Raw genomic sequence first — 14,359 nt, forward strand, 5'->3', positions numbered from 1 at the left:
TTCTGTGTCGGCGCCTTGCCATTGAGAATGCGTTGGGTCATAAGAGCGAGCTGAGATGCAAATAAAGCACAATTTGCGATTTCAGGGGTATATATTGTAGAGTATGAGCAGACGACTACCTGGCCAGGCATAAACTCTGCCTGAGACTCGATTTATATATCACTTTTTCTACGGGTATCCCATTACAGTATAGCTCATTTGATCCTATGCTTCATACCAATGACCTCGGTTCCCATGAGCTCCCACAGGCACTCGGGCAGCTTGACGTGCATCTCGTTCTCGTCCCAGCCGTTCTCGAGGATGGCGGCGAGGACGCGGGGCACGGCCAGGGCGGTGCCGTTGACGGTCCAGGGGAAGGTCATCTTGCCGCCGGTCTTGACGCGGGTGGCGAGGCGGCGGGTCTGGTAGTCGGTGCAGATGCTGGCGCTGGTGACCTCGCCCCAGCCGTCGTTCTTCTGGCGGCGCGAGGGGAAGAAGGCCTCGATGTCGCACTTGCGGGCGGCCGAGGCGCCGAGGTCGGCCGAGGGCATCTCGAGGACGCGGCAGTGCAGGCCGAGCATCTCGAGGATCTCGGTCTGGATGTCGACGATCTCGTCAAAGAGCTCGGCCGTCGCCGAGGCGTTGGGCTCGGTCCAGGCGAACAGCTCGACCTTGTTGAACTCGTGCACGCGGTAGAGGCCCTTGGTGTCGACGCCGCGGGCGCCGGCCTCGGCGCGGTAGCAGCGCGAGACGGCGACGCGCTTCAGGGGCAGCTCCGCCTCCTCGAGCAGGGTGTCGGCCTTCATGCCGGCGAGGGGGATCTCGGCCGTACCCGCCAGCACCAGCTCGGGCTTGCCCCGGTCGCGGTCCGCGGCCGACTGCGCCAGGTTGTAGATCTGCGTCTCGCCGTGCTGGTCGCGGGGCTGGAAGCCGCAGGCCGCCGCGATGTGGCCGTACACAATGCTCGGCGGCGTCACCTGCTGCCAGCCGTGCTGCGTCGCCACCGCCAGCGCGAACTGGATCAGGGCCTGCTCGAGCCGCGCCCCTTGGTCCAGGAGGTAGTACCAGCCCCAGCCGGTGGACGTGGCGGCGCCAGCAAAGTCCAGGAGGCCCAGCTCGGAGCCGATGTGGACGTGGGAACGCCAGACCCGGTCCGACTCGGACGGCACCGGCTCCGGGTGGTCGTTGATGTAGGACAGAACCAGGGCCTCGTCGCCGCGGGGCGTGGAGTCGCTCGTGAGGTTGGGGATGGCGAGGGCCATGTCCTCGATCTCGCTGGTGAGGCGGTCCTCGGTCTGCTCGATGGTCGAGAGCTTCTCCTTCAGCTGTTTGGCCTCGGCCAGCAGCTCCTCCTTGGACATGCTTCTTAGGCGGTCGGTGGCCGGGTCCTCATCGCCCGTTGTCGAAGCCGAGTTGGCAATCTGTTTGCGCAGCAGGTTGCTGCGCTCGCGCAAGTGGCGGGCGTCCCTCTGCTGCTCCTGCCATTGCTGGTGCAGGATGTTGATCTGCGCCGGGTATGCGCTCTGGGCTTTGTAGTTGCGCTCGAGGCAATTTTGCTCGTAGAGGGTCGGGTTCTGGCGGATATGCTTGATGTCGATGCTCGGGCGGGGAGCGGTGGTCGGCCGACTAGAAGCGGGCTCTGCTGCTGTCGTCAGGCTGGAATTGATGGGGTTGGCACGGCGTTGGGCCGATGCATGGAAGAGGCGCGTTTGCGAAGGGCGAAAGCGACACCGCATGCAGACGAAAGAGGTCTGAGGCGGTCGCATTCTCAATACAAATGTGGCGGCAATTGCTAGAGACTGCAAGGAGGTCAGGTCAGACTCTGCTTCTTTATCTTTTTTATAAGGTTGGTTAAAGTTGAGACGAAGTTGCAAGCCGCGGCGGCGTCTTCATATTCCAGCTGCCCGAAATTTTGAGATCGCGGGAAGCTCAAGAATTACTTTCTTTCCACACACGCAGCTGGAGCTCTCCCCGCATTTTGGCAATTGACTGGGGTAGCGCTGCTTAGCCGTCCAGCCGGGAGTGGCACGTCTAATGAGTTGGTCACCAGTCACCAAACATCGTGCCATTCTCTGTCCATTTATGCTTTTCATTACGCTGCTGCTTCGAGTTAACCGAGGGTATCGTCGTACACATTGCATCAGTTCTACGAGCGCATGCAGTCCCACACTACGTATGTATGTCCTGCCAATGCCAGGCTACACAGTCCCCCAGACCCCCAGCGTCCAGCTGGTTGCTTGGTTGCCCTGACCCCTAATAAGGCCACCAGCTCCCATGCTCGTCCGCTGTTGCTTCTGCTGCGCCTGCACGTCCACCTCGCTCGGCCGACTGGCCCCATTGACGCCCTGCTGAAGCCATATGTCTCGTTCAAGTACAGCCAGCGCTGGCACTTTGAGCTGCGTTGCCATACTCGCGCCGCACCATGGCCCCAGTGAGTCAATCGCACGCAATGCACCCTGCACCGGTGCTCTGTAGTTCTTGTCCTGTCTGATGTGTTCTTCGACTTCGTCCACATCCACCGGGGCATGCGCCGGGTCCAAAGGCACCGCCTCCTCTCCAGAAGAGCCGGATGTGTCAGTTTGTTGTATGGTGGGTATTGGCCCTTCATTGGTTTGTCTGCCCGGATTGCGTTTGAGCTTGGGGTTGTTCCTGTACGCGTCGGCGCCCTTGCCTTGGATCGGATCCCACCCTTTTTCCTGGGCCAGGAGGGAGACCTCGTCAAAGATGCGGCCGCGAAGCCCAATGATGTTGGAGCACCCGCCGCCGAAAATGATGCGCGACATACACATGGCCCTCACATCCAAAGGCAGCTGGAGCAGAGCGCGGTATATCAGCAAATGGAGTGGAAGTTCATGGTCGTCGAAGCATGCTGGCGCATATCGAGTCTCGAAGAAGGCGGTTTCGCATGGTTCGGCCAATTGTGAAAAGGGAACCTCTATAGTCTTGCTAGGTTTGCACGAAGAAAGGTGGATCGAGATAGGGGTGGAATCCTCGGCAGGATCTACAGGGTCAGATTCGTCGGCCTCATGAAGAGTAGGCAGTCCTTCGGTGTCGCCCTGTTTCGGGGTTTTCTCTGACTTCTTGCACCAAAGCATACGCGTAGCGATTTCCTCACACTCTTCAAAGCTGATGATGTCCTTTGGCGAAGACTCGCCCTCTGTTTGCGATTCAGGGGTTCGACCTTGGACGGCATTCACCAAGAAGCTCCGGGTTTCCTCTAGCAGCTTCTTGCCGGCTCTGACGGTGCGCCATGTCTGTACTTCGCGAAACTCGTAGACTGCAGTGACTATTGTCTCGTTCCAGCCAATGTCGACCACCAATCCAGATCGCACACCAGCCGCAAATGCGGCCATGACCGGGGACGAGAGTAGAGATATGGTGGGGATCTGAAAGTTGCGGAAGAGCGTGCTGAGGCTGGACGACAGGAGAGGGAGCGGGACAGCAGGCGGCAGCACCAGCGATATCCGGCGCGGTTTCGAATCGATCAGGAGATAGCGGGTGAAGGCATCTCGCAAAACACGCTCGAGCCTGTCGCCCACGAGGCCCAAGTCTTGCCCCCTCACGTCGAGCTGCCAAAGCTCGTGGTCGCTTCCCCAGGCCTTGCCGGCTGTTCTCTTTCTCCAGTCATCCTCGTAACCAGGTTCCCAGGCTCGGTAGTCGCCGGCTCGTTTGTCGTGCTCAGCGTCGAAGGCCACGATGCGTTTGGGCGTGGAGTCGCCGGCAAAGCCAACACGCACTTTGCGGCAACCCAATTCGATGATGATGATTTCTTCTTCGGCGCGGGCACTAGAGGGCGACCCGAATACCGAGGTGGATAGTGGTCGTAGTGGGGTGTGAGGAGCGCCAGATATAGACTCTCTGCCTCCGGAGCGAATGTTAGACACGGACCGGTGGGCAAGAGTCGGTCTTGCATCGGCGTCGGAAGCCATGATGGTTGGGTTGGATTGTGTCAGCCGGGTGGGTAGCTGGTCGTTTTTGGCCTCACGTAGCGGGCATGACTGACTACATGCGGCTACTAATAGTTACACATCAGGAAATGAGTATGCAAACGCGCCGCGACAGGGCAATGCGCGGATGGGTTTGGATGGAGCTTGGCACTTGGGGATTAATTGAAGGTCAGTGGGTGTTGTTCCAATTGACAGGGTCTATGTACCTACCTCTACTGCAGCTAGTTCCCCCCGCCAACCTACGAGGGCAAAAGTCAATAATCAATGTCCCAATCCGACCATCCATCAATTGATGACCTCAGTCAGGCGTTCGAAACGTGCCGTAACGCTAGGAATCGATGAATTATCCACATACAACCAAGCCTTAGTAAATGAATAGCAACATCCAACATAGTACTTCAGCCGACTTGTCCTATGAGTAGCAGGCTGATGGGCAGAGCATCAGCTGGCTGATCAAGATGGGTATCAAGGGGTAAGTTCACACAAGCTGCAATAACTTTTGGCCGCGCCGTCTCTAACATGCCTCGCCCTTTTGTTCAGGATCTACAAGGAGATAGGCACTGGCGAGCGGATTTCGCTCACAAAGCTTGCCGTCGATCAGCTGGAGAAAACAGGCCGGCCACTACGGCTAGCTATTGACATCTCCATTTGGCAGTTCCAGGTCCAGGCCGCGCGAGGCGGCTCCAATCCGGCAGTTCGCACGCTGTTCTACCGCCTCCTGCGTCTTCTCAGCCTCTCCATCCACCCCATCTTCGTCTTCGATGGACCTAACAAGCCCGCCTTCAAGCGCAACAAGCGGTCCGGTCGAGGAGATGGCGTAGCAACCGCCATGGCCAAGCGCCTCATCCGCCTGTTTGGCTACCAAATTCACGATGCACCCGGAGAGGCCGAGGCCGAGTGCGCCCTGTTACAGCTACGCGGGATCGTGGACGCGGTTCTGAGCGAGGATGTCGACACCATCATGTTCGGCTGCACTAAGACCTGGAGGAACTGGAGTGCTGAGGGGACCAAAGGCAGCAAAACTCCCACCCACGTGTCCGTTTACGACACCCATCTGCTTCGACAGGGAGAATCGGGCCTGGACCGCGAGGGAATGGTGCTGGTGGCTCTAATGAGCGGCGGCGATTACATACCCGAGGGTATACCGGGGGCGGGAGTCAAGTTGGCGTGCGAGGCGGCCAGGGCCGGCTTTGGGAAATCCCTCTGTCTCTTGAAGAGATCCGACTCGGCCAAGCTCGCCGAATGGAGGGACGAACTTATCCATCAGTTGCGCACCAACGAGAGCAAATTCTTCCGCACGAAGCACAAGGCCCTCACGGTCCCCGAGGATTTCCCTAATATGGAAGTCCTCAGGTACTATACGCACCCCGTCGTATCCCCGTCAGCCAAGCTTGACCAACTACAGTCCCAGAAATGGGGCCGCTCGCTTAATGTGCTGGAGTTACGAGAATTCGTAGCCGAGACGTTCGACTGGACCTACAGGGCCGGGGCCATCAAGTTCATCCGCGTCCTTGCACCTGGCTTGCTTACTCGGAAGATTATGGATCTTGGCGAGAAACGCGAAGATCAGTCACTCGATGTGGAAAGCCTGGAAACGGCGGAAAATAGTCTGGTCAAATCGATCACGAAGAGTCGCGCTCACTTCAGCACAGATGCTACACCGGAGCTCAGGTTGAACTTTGTCCCGACTGATATTGTGGGTTACAATTTCGAGGAGGAACCCGAGGAGGAAATTCAGTCTGCTCGGGATGGGCTGGCTTTGAACAGCGACGATGAGTTCGAAGCCGTGGCCGATGAGGATGGCTCAGAAGGAGTATCGAAACCGAGCAGGAAACCGTACAGCCCAAATGATGTAGACGCTCTTTGGACACCAACGACTGTCGTTAAACTCGGTCTTTCGATCATGGCGGAGGATTGGGAGGGAGCCCAGAGAGCCAAGGAATCTCGAAAGAAGACGAAGGCGGCACCCAAGGCAAAGTCCAAAGCCGCCGGTACGCAAGCCGGTGCCCTAGACAGATACGTCAGGGTTACCAAAAGCAGCACAGCCACTCAGGTGACAAGTATGGAAGTATCAGAGAAGCCAGCGTCTACTACCAGGGGTCGCAGTCCTCTCGAAAGCCTTCCGACGCCTGGTACACAAAGAAAACCTTCGCCGCCGCCGCCTACCCAAAAACTGGCCAAATCTCAGAACCCGCGGCCACAAGCCACCGCCAGCAAGCAGCAGCCTAGGACCAAAAAGAAGGTCCAGGTTCAACCATCTCAACCGGATGCCTGCGTCAACCCCTGGACGATAGCCGGCTTACAGCATAGTCCCAAAGCCAGCAGAACTAAGAAGCCCACAGGCTATGTTGCTTCACCTGGTGAGGCTATATGCATAACTTCTAGCCCCATTGCTTCACCTCCATCGCCTGCTCGCCGTCCCCTGACGCAACAGGCCAGGGTCGCAAAGCCAGATTCTGCGGATCCTAGCACAAGCCTGCACAAGAGGCGGTCTATCTCTCCATTGAGCCCCTCTCCGCCAAGGACCGGCTTCCTTGAAAGACCGATGAGTCCAACTCCAAGGCCACGCCAGGACCGGAGGAAGCTTGCCAGGACCGAGTCGATGCCGGTCAGCCCTTCCGTGGCCCCTCCTAGTACCCGGAGCTCCACACAACGGCGGGGTGGGCTGGAGAGGGTCCAAAGTGATGTGTTGGCGGATCAGACAGCGCAATCCATAGATTCGGACGACGACGACGACGATGCTCTGCCGCCGCTTAGTAGTTTCTACGGCCGCGCTCGTCAAAACCCGATCGTACCACCACCACCGGCGCCACAAGCGGCAGAGGACCTCACCGTGCCACCTACTACATTATCGTTCGACACAACAACAAATACAACAACAAAAGCCCCAACGAGGCCGTCACGCACGACGACTGCCAGGAGAGAAACAAATAAAACAGCCAGCAAGCAGCAGCAAACCAGGTTAAACGACAGCATATTTGGTATGCGCACGACAAAGAAGGTGTATAAGCCGCGCAAGAGCAAGCCGGGCTACTTTCGGGAGATCGATGCGCCGATGGACGACGAGGCCGAACAGGGTCAGGAGTTGAGTTTGATTGACCTGACCAACGAACCTGACGACTAGTGCGATCGGATAGAGGATGGGCATCCTGTGTACAACATTGTGTGTGTGAAATTATTTGGCTAGGCGTAAGCGATGTTTGGTTTTGGGTTGGATAGGACGTAGGATATTACGAATACAGATGAAAGATACCCCTTAACAACAAAGCCTGAGACATTTAACGTGTGATGTACGCTGCGGCATAAGTTGGAGGATGAGCTTGTATTACCGAGTGAGGAAGACATACACACGTGGCTCGGTAATTTTAAGGGCAATTGCATAAGGCCATTTGATTTTCGAGTAGTAGTAGTAGCATATTTCTGTACTTATATGATGGGTATCCTGCGACAAGAAAGGAAAATGAAAACAGACAGTCCATCAAAACGCCAACCATTATATCCCCCTCCCCCTCTCTTCCCGTCGTATAGAAGGTTTTGGGCATATAGGTTGATGAACAAAGTAAACCGCGACAACGAGAGTAATTCCTCAGCCACCCCGCCGTTCGTTACACATCATGAAAGGTCGTCATAGTACATCAGCCAGCATACGATCATTTTCCGCCTCCGGCCCACTCCGTATGAGCGATCTCGCTCTTCCCCCTCCCTTCGACCCATTATTCCTCAGCGGCCCAAGGCAGATCACGCTCCACGACGCGGATGCAAGTCAAGTAACTCACGGGCGAGGCCGTCACCATACCTCCTGCTCCCGACCCGGGGCCGCCGTTGCCGTCTTTCATGCCACTTCCCGTATTGTTCAACTCGAGCTCAAGCCCCGTTCCCATGAGCGGGCGCACGAGCTCGCGCGCCGCCGACTTGAGCTCGTCGACGCGCTTCTCGAACCGGCGGAGGTTGTCGCGGCTGTAGAGGTCCGGCGTGAGCTTGAGAAAGCGCTTGCACTCGTCGTGCGTCAGGTACGAGGCGCCGCTCGCTGAGCCCAATGCGCGGTACGTCCGGCCCAGCGAGGCGAGCGTCGGCGGCGGCGGCGGGGCATGCGATGCCGGGACAACGGCGCGACTCGAGCTGTGACTGCTACTTCCGCCGTGATGGCTGCTGTGATGGCCTCGGCGTCCATCGGAGGACGATGCGGGCGGAGGGGGCGGCGGAGGGGCAGGAGAGGTGTTATCTGCGAGCCACTGGCGGAAAAAGCTCACGGCGAGCCAATCGAGATAAGAAGTCGAGGGCGTAACCCGCTCGCCGCGAGAGTTGGTCAGATTGAGACGGAACAGCCTGCCCTCAATGCGCGCAATGGTCTCTTCGAGTTCATCGACTTTGTCTTCGATGATGTCGAGGACGACCTCGGGGAACGCGCTGCGGATACTCCGCTCGCCTGCGGGCCATTGACCCACGACGTGGATCAGGGCCTCCTGGAAGATGATCTTGCTCCGACTCAGATAACCCAATCGCAGATACGAGACGGGATATTTTGCAACCTGCTTCCATAGCCGCGACTGAAATTGGAGCAAGTGATGGTCCACGCGCGGGCCACATACGGCCAAGGCGTCATATTGGTCGGCAAGGGTAAGTAGCGATTTGCACTGCACATAGGCGTCTGCAATGTTGATACCGTCCATTACTGGAGGGTAATTATAGAATATCCGGAAAAGATTGTCATAGTCGCGTAGAAGATCGGCGTCCGCTTGCGACAGCGGAGGTCCTTCGTCGGCCGATGGAGGGTAGTTCTGCGCATGCCGCTGATGATTGCTGCCGAGTGAAAGGTTTGCCACAGAGCGGAAGAAAGAGCTTGTCGAGTGCGTTGACGCCGATTGCGTATGCTTGTGTCGGCTTGATGATGTGTTCGCGATGGTGGCATCGCGCGCGCCAATATTCCCTGTACCACCACCGCCGCCGCCGAATATCGAGTTGCTAGGCGGCGGTGGCAATGCACGACTGCTGCTGCTGCTGTCCGCCTCTTTCTGCACAAGCATAGGGATGTCGTCGGGGCCCGCCCCTGGATCTAGCTCGTACCTCCATCGCTTCCTCGAACCCCCGGGCGAAGTCGCGCGCGGTCTTGCGACTTCGGCCGAGCTCCTGCCGCTACCCGTACCGCTCCCGAAACTGACGCTGACGCCGCTGTCCTCTCCAATCCTCGACAGGTCCCTCGTGGGCGGCGCTTCGGGCAACGCAGGCAGCACGCTGGCCTTGCTCCATTCGTGGCTGGTACTCGCTTCGAAGAAGCCCGAACAGCGTGTCAGGGTATGGCGGTGCAGGAGATAGCGGTTCTCCCTGCCGCCAGCGCGGATGACGATCTCGACGTCGCCCGAGTGGCTGAAGACCGGGAACTCATTCTGTGGTACGTAGGACGTCCCCCCGGCGTGGGATCGGTTGTATCGCTTGCTCCGGGACGAGACGTGAGGGCGCGAGGAGGTGCGCGCTGAGACGACGGACTGGGCGCCGCGGACGAGGGAATGGGACGGGTTCGAGTCAGGTTGCGACACCATGAATACAACTGTTCCTGGGATCGGTAGCTCCCGGGCTCTGTGCTATATACAAACGATTGGTAGTCGTTATTACAGCTGCTCCGTTTCCAACGCTTCTCGAAAACTGCCGGGCTTTATGTATCAAGCATAAAGTTCGGTAGCAGATGTCCGGCGATCGAATCTCTCAGGAGCGTTTGCGAGGCTAACTTGGAGTGGTGGTGGCTGAAGGCTCATTGACGATGGTATGATGGCAGAGGATTCCCGACCCGGAGAATTTCCCAAGCTTTTCGTAGAAAAAAGGCCCGTAGGTGAGTAAGTATATGATGTGCGGAATAATCCCGGGGTGATGGAACAACTACACGGCCCTCACGAACTGCTGTGACGTCCAAAAAGAAAGATATACCAAGGAAGCAGCAGACCGCCCTGGACGGGTCTCCGAATAAGATCGCTTTCTCTCGCTTGGACTGGGGAGGTAATCGGCACACGTCCAAGCTCGTGATTCGCGATTGACGGCAGGCTTGATTGACTTTCTGAGGCTGTGCGACCTTTCGCCACAAGGATGGAGGCCGGCTCACGTAAACAGGGGTGGTTGCAAGGTGTGTTGGGTATCAAGGAAGGCCAGGGCGAACGAGGCCTGCTATGTCACTCAATCGACGATGTTCAGTAGCGATGGGGACCTTCAGAGAAACAGATGAAAACGATCGTGAAATGTTTATCAAAATCGCAAGGTCGGAAATGCGTGCCTTGCCTTTCGAGGTGAGTGAATGCGGACAGCCTGCATACACCTAGTCTACTAAGGTACTGTTTCTTCCCCTCCCCCTTCCGCGCGAGCTTGCGAATAAGGTCCAAGTCGCGCAGCAACTCCGCGTTCCAGCTTGTTTACAAGTGCTCCAATTGAACGAAAGGCTACACACGAGCTTGAGAGTCCAAGCCTGTGTAACGGACAATACATGCGCAGTGAGTGCGTGCTGTTGCTGTTAGTCTAGCAGACTAACTGATGGAGCCGAGCCATTCGCATTCCTCGTTGCACGATTCCCAGCCAACCCCCAGCCAACCACTTTTTCGCCGGATGCAGATGCAGCGCCCCCCCAAAAACTTAAGACCAAGGCAGACACCATGGCGACAAGTGGGCCAGCCAGCCCGCGAGCCCCGGCTTCGGCTGGCCTGTCGATAAGCACGATAACACGCTTCATCCCCTCAGTTCAGCTGCTTTGGTCTCGAGCGAAGCGGAGTTCCAATCGTCGTAGGCCAGTTGTTTCTGCTCCTCAGGCCGGCTCGAAACCCCCTGGATCCTTGGTAATGGAGACGCATCGGAGGCCGTCTGCCCCCTCTCACTGTGTCTTTCTTTTGATTCTCCTCAGTTAGAGATTCTTTACAAGGAAGAGAAGCGATACCAGACCCCCACACGTGACTGGCGTTCTCACATTGCGAAGCAATATTCACGAATGAACTGACATGATGCATTGGGGAAAAAAAAAGAGACACGGCAAATGCAATGCCTTTTTTTTTTTTTTTTTTTTTTTTTTTTTTTTTTTTTTGGAAACCAGAGAGTACCCTAGTATCTTTGTTTGATAATGGCACGCAATGTTGCGCCCCCAACTCTACGTGGAATACGGGGTACTATTGCTTCGTATGCCTTGATGGCTGTTATTTTTCATGTCATGGAATTCTCTTCGACCTACTGTGATGTGTGGTACAACATATTCAAAGCAAAGGGCATCGCCCCCTTCCACTGTTTGTTAATAGCAGGGAATGAATTATCTCTCTCAGCGTTATGATAGCAAAATGTCGGCACTGGGCCAAGGAACGGCCGTACCTGATGCCGACTATTGAAATATTAGGTACCTCTCTTGGTTGAGAACCTGCCTCTTAATACTGTCACTTTGCTGGCAGTCGTAGACCGACACATGTGCCATATTTCCGACGTACTCACTTACCTGCCTCCAACTAAACCACAGCCAGCGTAACAAACATGACCATCAAGAAGATACTGTCATGCAACATCAACCGGGGTAGTATCGCTGTAAATGGCTTCACAGACAGTAAGTTTTGCAGTGCATTATCAAGAATAGGAAACTATTCGCCATTCCCATGCAGCTTGCCCTCAGCTTTGGGCTCTCATTAAATACAAGGGACATGCCAGGTCAGGTATTTATACGAGTTATGTCCATCGATTTTACAGCCCGGGCGAATATATAGGTATTCTTTCGATCCCAACCAAAGATGTGACCGTATTGCCCAAAGGCCCACATCAGGCAACAACCACGGCTTTGGGAAATGGTCACATAAAGAACAGTAAGAAGAATTCGATTCTTGATAAATAACCTTTTTTGATTGTTGCAACTGGACTATGCCATGTTGCTCATGAATATTCATACAGCTAGCAATACAGACCGTTTAGCCTTGAAAACAACGAATACCCGATCCCGGAATTTGGAAAACGCAAACAGCGACACCGTCTGTCGCCGAGATGACTTTGAAAAACGAAAACCGGAAATTCGTAGCAAGTCGAGAACTCCTGCCCAACCAGCCGCACCCAAGCGAAGCCCACCAGTACACCATATCAGAAATTGCATATTAAATAACCAAGCCCTCTAGACCGGCTGGCTTTAGCTCATGTCCATGTCGACGTCGAGCGCAGAAGCGGCCGCTGGCGTGGGTTGTGGGGTGCCAGCAGCTACCATGGGTGCAGTGCCTTCGAAGACTGGAGGAGAAGCCTTGAGATTGAGGAATGCCTGATTGAGATCCCTGCTAACAAGCTGGCCTTGGTGCAGGTCCTCCCCGAAGAGGAAGTAACCTTCCGAGGCCTCGACGAGATAAGATTGGAGACCTTTACTCTCGAGTTGTATATTGACATTGGTGATAGGGAAGTGGTTCTCGATGTATCGTGCCCAGCCACGGGAAGCGGCTTGAATGTGTTCGCTGTCGCTGATGCGACTCCCACCAATTCCAAGATGAAGAGTGAAGCTGTCAACGACAGTGTCGTGCGCGGGGTTCGAGCGATTGGAAGGCAAGTTGGTGGCAGGGATCGTGGTGTTGTTCATGTCCAGACGTTGCGACTTGGCGCTCCTCAATGATGGACGCGCTTGCTGGTTGATGGAGCGAGCTTCTTCGTTGCGGCGCAAGTCATCCTTGGCCGCCTTTTCTTCAAGCCACGTCCCAGATTGGCTTTCAGCATTCGCGACGTAGGTGGACGGCGATTTTATGAGAACCATTCCTTCGCCGTAAACCCATTCATCTTCGGGTTCTTTTACAGGCTCAATGGTCTCACGTTTGGCTTCCTCAATGTCAAGGTTGATAGCTGCTTCTTCTCTTGACCGCTTGCGGCCTGCGGTCTGGGCGAGCGATGGCCGCGCAGGAGGCTGAGCCCACGCAGAAGAAGCAGCTTTGAGGGGCATGGCTTGGCCGAGAGGTGAGGGCTGGTGAGGGAACATGGGCATGCCAAAATGGGATTGGTGGGCAGCGCTGGGGGGCATGGTGAGGACAGGAGACTGGGTACGTGAAAAGGAACCCATGGTGACCTGTGATAACTAGATGTCAGATGGAAAAGACAACAAGTGTGGTTAGATATTTCCTGAGGCCGAGGCGACCTTGAACTGTCGAGACAGATGGCGTGCTGGAACCCGTGTCGGTAGGCAGGCAGGACGCAGGTAGGTAGGACGCAGGGTAGATGTCAGTGAAGTATGGTGCTAGATAGGTCAACCCGATCTGGGAGGATTATATCAAAGACGGGTAGGTGGTGTCAATAAGAACCGCTGTGTCAAGATGGGAACAAGGACGATACAAGAAGGTAAGAGGCTGAGGGTCAGAGACGACGTTGGTGATGGGGGCGTAATGGAGGTGGTGATAGAAGGGATGTGGTGAGTTGGATGGGGGGGAGAGAGAAAGATGGATGGGAAGAAGTCGAAGAAAGAAGGAGGAAGTCTTAAAACAAGGATGCGGTTGCTATGGGAAGGCGTAGAGTGAAGTGGGAAGGAGGACTGGAGAGTGTGGGCATACAGATTGGACTGGGTGTGTGAGAAAGAGCGAGAGAGACAAGAAGTGCGATCCAGTGCAGTCAATGTGTGTGTGTTCGGTTCGGCTGATCACGTACAGAGCAAAGAGAGAGCGAGAGAGCTTGAGGTGAGGTGAGGTAGGGTCCTGTCCTCAAGCTTCTGCTCAAGCTGGGTAGGGGAGGTACCTGCCCAGGGTCTAGTGGTGGTAGGCCCGTCGTACCTTCTCGCCCGTTGACACTGCAAATGGATACATCGGTTGATCTTACCAGCCTCATTGTAGACTGGTCTCGTCTGGGGATGGGCTGAGATCCCGAAAAGACTCCATAATAAAGTCGTCATGTACATCCACACCATGCTAGACATGAAAAGTACTTTTGCTCTCTCCGGTCTGGTGATTGGCCGGGAAACAACCAGCGTCGCCGGGGTGGGGATCTCAGCTTCCGACTTGACTGTCTTTGGTAAAGAGGCGGCGATTGCCTGCATGTCGAATTGAGATGCTGGTCACTGCGGCGGTGCCGAAGAATGATTGGCTTGACCGAATGGCGTTTTGGCTACCCAGACAAACTACTGCGCCTTTCCCTCTTGGGCTCTAGCGCAAGTGCATACTATCACCCTGCAGGAAGATTTTAGTGGCTGTTGGCCGGATCAGAGTCGGATTTTAGGACTCCTGTCTTGACTCAAGGAGTAGTGGCGAGCAAGCGCATCCTGAAGCATGGAGGCTGCCTTTCTCGTGTCTCCTCAAATGGCAAAATGGCTTGTTCCGTCCAGTCGTCCCCGCCCACTAGACGGACCACTGACAAGTGCTTGAGCTGCAGTCTGGTCGTTTCTCGAAGGTTTGGAACTTGTAGTATTGCATGTTTCCCGTAACTGACACTGAACGCTCTGTCCGACCTCATAGTTACGTACTTTACGGTCAATCTAT

General features: G+C 55.8%; 5 protein-coding genes across 5 annotated transcripts; 1 reads left to right on the plus strand and 4 right to left on the minus strand.

Moving 5' to 3' along the window:
• Positions 1-194: 194 nt before the first annotated feature.
• On the minus strand, positions 195-1,745 carry PG985_009020 (seryl-tRNA protein; the record flags this gene model as incomplete). The annotated part of the gene is made up of 1 exon (XM_066828788.1): positions 195-1,745. The coding sequence occupies one exon, from the start codon at positions 1,743-1,745 to the stop codon at positions 195-197; it is 1,551 nt and encodes a 516-aa protein (XP_066683700.1).
• Positions 1,746-2,177: 432 nt separating this feature from the next.
• Positions 2,178-3,908, minus strand: PG985_009021 (uncharacterized protein; the record flags this gene model as incomplete). The annotated part of the gene is made up of 1 exon (XM_066828789.1): positions 2,178-3,908. One exon carries the CDS (start codon positions 3,906-3,908, stop codon positions 2,178-2,180), a length of 1,731 nt encoding a protein of 576 aa, XP_066683701.1.
• Positions 3,909-4,384: 476 nt separating this feature from the next.
• PG985_009022 (uncharacterized protein) lies at positions 4,385-7,050 on the plus strand (the record flags this gene model as incomplete). Its single annotated transcript, XM_066828790.1, has 2 exons — positions 4,385-4,398; positions 4,467-7,050. 2 exons carry the CDS (start codon positions 4,385-4,387, stop codon positions 7,048-7,050), a joined length of 2,598 nt encoding a protein of 865 aa, XP_066683702.1.
• Positions 7,051-7,639: 589 nt separating this feature from the next.
• PG985_009023 (uncharacterized protein) lies at positions 7,640-9,463 on the minus strand (the record flags this gene model as incomplete). Its single annotated transcript, XM_066828791.1, has 1 exon — positions 7,640-9,463. One exon carries the CDS (start codon positions 9,461-9,463, stop codon positions 7,640-7,642), a length of 1,824 nt encoding a protein of 607 aa, XP_066683703.1.
• A 2,588-nt stretch (positions 9,464-12,051) lies between these two features.
• Positions 12,052-12,957, minus strand: PG985_009024 (uncharacterized protein; the record flags this gene model as incomplete). The annotated part of the gene is made up of 1 exon (XM_066828792.1): positions 12,052-12,957. One exon carries the CDS (start codon positions 12,955-12,957, stop codon positions 12,052-12,054), a length of 906 nt encoding a protein of 301 aa, XP_066683704.1.
• Positions 12,958-14,359: the final 1,402 nt, after the last annotated feature.

This window comes from Apiospora marii (assembly GCF_038362585.1).
Source record: "Apiospora marii strain CBS 49790 chromosome Unknown utg000005l_segment0_segment0, whole genome shotgun sequence".
NCBI lineage: Eukaryota > Fungi > Ascomycota > Sordariomycetes > Amphisphaeriales > Apiosporaceae > Apiospora > Apiospora marii.